Source organism: Mesitornis unicolor, unplaced genomic scaffold (assembly GCF_000695765.1).
Source record: "Mesitornis unicolor isolate BGI_N332 unplaced genomic scaffold, ASM69576v1 scaffold23939, whole genome shotgun sequence".
NCBI classification, from domain to species: domain Eukaryota; kingdom Metazoa; phylum Chordata; class Aves; order Mesitornithiformes; family Mesitornithidae; genus Mesitornis; species Mesitornis unicolor.
This window is the reverse complement of record NW_010206873.1, coordinates 14523-18307: the sequence shown is the minus strand read 5'-3', so window position 1 is coordinate 18307 and position 3785 is coordinate 14523. Positions and strand designations below refer to the sequence as shown.

The following is a 3785-nucleotide window of genomic DNA, read 5'->3' as shown; positions in this document are numbered from 1 at the left end:
TGTTCATCCAAAATGAGGATGTTCACAGGACTCCACAGTTCCCTGATACCACAGAGCATCAAAGCAGGCACCCCAGGGAGTGGGAGCAATTGGTACTGTCACCTCTGACTTTTGAAGTAATTTGATGCTGGATTCTCCTGCTGATCACCCACTGCTCTATCACCTGTGGTCCTGTGTAGATTTCCTCAACTACCCCCAACAAATCTTTTCCTGGTCCCTTTTATTTCTGCCTTCATCACCCTCCTCCACCTTATTCCTAACTAGTCCACACCACTTTTGTTATCAACCATAGTTTAGCGACTTTGTAATCTGACTCCCTATTTCCAGCTTCCTCCTCACATCACCAAGTCACCTTACCAGCTCCTTCCAACATCTGTAGCCAGCACTTTTCTCTACCAAAGTAATCTATCAACTCCTTGCTTTTTGTTTTCATGACTCATCTCAAACACCTCCAGAAATAACTGTCAACCATTTTCCTTGTAACAATGCATCTTGTTTCCTGAGTGGCTCCCAGATGTACTCTCTTCTTTTTCAGGGATGTATGTAACTCTCATGCTGTCCATGTCTGCTCCACTTACTTACAGTAATTAGACAGTGCCCACAGACTGGGATAGGAGTCTCACTGAGCAAGACACCGCATCGTTGGTTAGGAGACTCCCCTTGTGCCCCAGAGGTCCCAGTCTAAATAGACAAGTGACATAAACTGGTGGAAGTTAAGTTGGATTTTTTTTTTCTCATTACAAACTGGGGAGAGCAAGGTATAGACTAATGAAGTCAGCTGCTGGAATATTTTATCCGGTAAAGCAAAAATACATAATCTCCTGTACTTTTCCCCACTTTCATTTCCTCTTTCAGATGCAGTGATTTGAGAGACTACTAGACAGAGATGGGTCGGTGCCCTGCAGTTAGAATGTCTTTCCTTCAAAGGCCTCCAGGTTGAAAGCTGTATCCAAGAATCTTCTGAGCGACACCAGATGCATGTTCTTGTTGCCTGTGGCAGCTGCAGCGGCAGGCTCTCGGCCAACATACCTTTGTGACAGAAAGAATTGGGCAAACAGATAAGGTGAGAAGAGAGACTATCCTGATGCTAACAAGCATAAGAACATGCTGCTAAATGCATTCAAGTCAGCTTGGCAGATTTGGACATCTAATCATCAATCTTTCTTAACTAAAAATCAACCTAAGTTGCATCATCAGTTCTACCTTCTGGTCAGCTTCCTGCTCTTTTCCTCCTCCTGTCAATATTAAGGTGCATCTTCTCCCCCATCCCTCCCAGGGCAGCCAGCTACACTGCCTCATAATTAGGTAACTTGCTCTTGGCAATGGAGACTCTCATTACTCTGACAGCTGCATGTGCAGCTCTGAGAGTTAATAATCTAAAATAAAAGCAAAGGTACCGGGACTGAGCTCTTACAGTGGCTTTCTCTGGAAACCTAATATTTGGAGTGAAATTCTTAAAAAAGATAGAATCTTAGACAACAAGAGAGAAAAATCCAACACAGCTAAGTGTTGTGCTAAGTGGCAATAAATATAGAGCTAGTTGCTACTGATTTTCTTTTTGAACAAGGAGGAGCGATATATGCATGATGTATTTGAGAAGCAGTCATCTAGACTTTTCCCTCCTTCATCCAAGGACCCAAACTCAGAGCTTTGATTTGTGAAGAACCTGACTTCCCCATGAATAACATTCTCAAGTAACAAACAAATTTAAAAGCAAAAAAATCCCAAACCAACCACATTTAAAAGCAAATGAATCATCCCAGGAGACAGAGCAATTGTTTAAAGTCTTATACCATATAGGTCGAGTGTGGTTCACAATAGTGCGGAAACGAGGTTTGACATAATCATAATATCCACTGTTTTTGTGTTCCTCTTGACACCAAACCAGATCAGCACCTGGATACTTCTCAAGTTCTTCTTTCAGCAGATCAAAGGGGAATGGTGAGATCTGAAAAGAGAGGGTAATAACTGGCAAAGCTTTCTCTTACATGGTGCTAGCCCACGGTAGGAAAGCCTTTTACCAATCAGGTATTACAACCAACCACAGTAATGAACCATTTAGTGCCCAATACAATTCCTATATGTTCTTTAAACTGTCTCATATTTCTTTAATTGATTTCATGCTGTCAGAAGTGAATACAGAAATATTTTATAGTTGCATCAGTATGAACAGAAGTAGGTCATAGTCCAGATCTCCTGCTTTGCTACAGTTTTTCTAGTGAAGTAGTTGCGAAAATGCAAGTTCTTCATTAGTGAATGACAATATAGCTGCAAAATGTACTATTTACAACACTTTAACCTAGCAGATTGGATATACAAATTTAAGGTGCCATCATATTGTAAACTTCACTTTGTTACATTCTTCTGGAAATGTCATCAAGCTCTCTGGATCTCACTGTCTAGTATACTATTGATGTGTTCCTTTGCCACAATGCAATGAAGGATTAGATAACGTCTTGTAAGATACAAAGTGCTGTAAGAGTGCTATCACCATCCTTTCTGGCAAGCACTATCTATTTAAAAGCATAGAAACCCTTTGCTGAAAGTCTCCCTAAGGCTCCTGTCTTCTGAGGAGCAGGGAGCTCACCTGTTCAAGTCTGGTTATGGCTACTTGTTTCTCCAGGTCTTGATTCTTCCTCTCTTTCACAAGATCATAGTACACTTTTCCTGTGCAGAAAATCACTCGCTTGACCTCACGTGGTGCATGAGCTGCCAGCCCATTCTCAGGAATCACGCGTTGGAAAGTAGTACCTAGTTATGGCACAAATTAGAGAAGTGCTCTCGGTGGAACTGACATTGTAATAAAGCAGCTCCTTAACTGAGCAAGCAGCAGGTTGCAATCATCACAGGTTTCTGCTGCCTTCCTATTCCTACTGCTCAGACCAGTAATTCTGGTAAAATGACTTTCAGCAGCTTAGTTTCAGGAAGTTAAAAGATTGTCAATAAGCCACTCTTTCACACTTAACAGCCAGAAACATATTAACAGTGATTCTTTTTTTAGCTTTGTGTTGTGTATTACACCTTTAATTTTAAATTGACTGGATAGCTCACCTTTGCTTACAGGTTTTTTTCAGAGAATTACCTGAAATACTGTTTCTTCTTTCCAAGATTATCTCAACCATTTAACTTTAATATAGGTTTAGAAAATTTTAGAACATTTTTATATAAAAGCATAACACATATTCATAATGCAACTAAATCTGGCAACTGCAAAAGTATTCACACAAGCACACACATTACTGCCATACATTTATATGATTTAAACCTTTGCCTAAGAGCTAAAATGGCATTAGCCAAAGGAAGAGTTAGCACAGTACTCAGCCGTATGTATAAGATACAATTTCAGGTGCATGTCCTCACTGCTAGATTTCTTTTCCCTTGTGGTATCATCTCCTAGGAGAACAATTTGCTTACCATACATGAAGCTGGAAAAGAGAGTTGACAGTCTAAAAGATCATTTTCTTTGCTCTCTTATATGACTGATTAGAACTATTCCCATATCAACCAACTTCAAGGTAGCAGACAGCAGCATGACCTCTCAGCCTGGATCTGCACACCCACTTACCAGGAGAATAAGCTTCTGTTTGAACCATTTATCTCGGGGGGAGAAAAGCAGCAACACAAACATATGAAAGAGGAACTGATTTATGTCAGAATTATCCTGCCTCACTGAACAGCAGACTTGTTCATTAAAACTGGGTTAACCGGAGTCTGTCTTCCTCTCCTTCTCAGCTTACCATTGAAAACAGAACAAAAAGAGTTAACTGGGAGTCAGCTATACTTTA

General features: G+C 40.5%; 1 protein-coding gene across 1 annotated transcript in view; it reads right to left on the bottom strand.

The window, feature by feature from the left end:
* Positions 1–769: 769 nt before the first annotated feature.
* Positions 770–3785, bottom strand: part of OGDHL (oxoglutarate dehydrogenase-like) — a 9553-nt gene continuing 6537 nt past the window's right edge. Inside the window, exons 5-7 of the mRNA XM_010191944.1 lie at positions 2588–2751; positions 1794–1948; positions 770–1029 (exon numbers count right to left, since the gene is read on the bottom strand). Of these exons, the coding sequence (XP_010190246.1) occupies positions 906–1029; positions 1794–1948; positions 2588–2751 (443 nt within the window). The 3' untranslated portion in view covers positions 770–905. The remainder of the gene's footprint in view (positions 1030–1793; positions 1949–2587; positions 2752–3785) is intronic.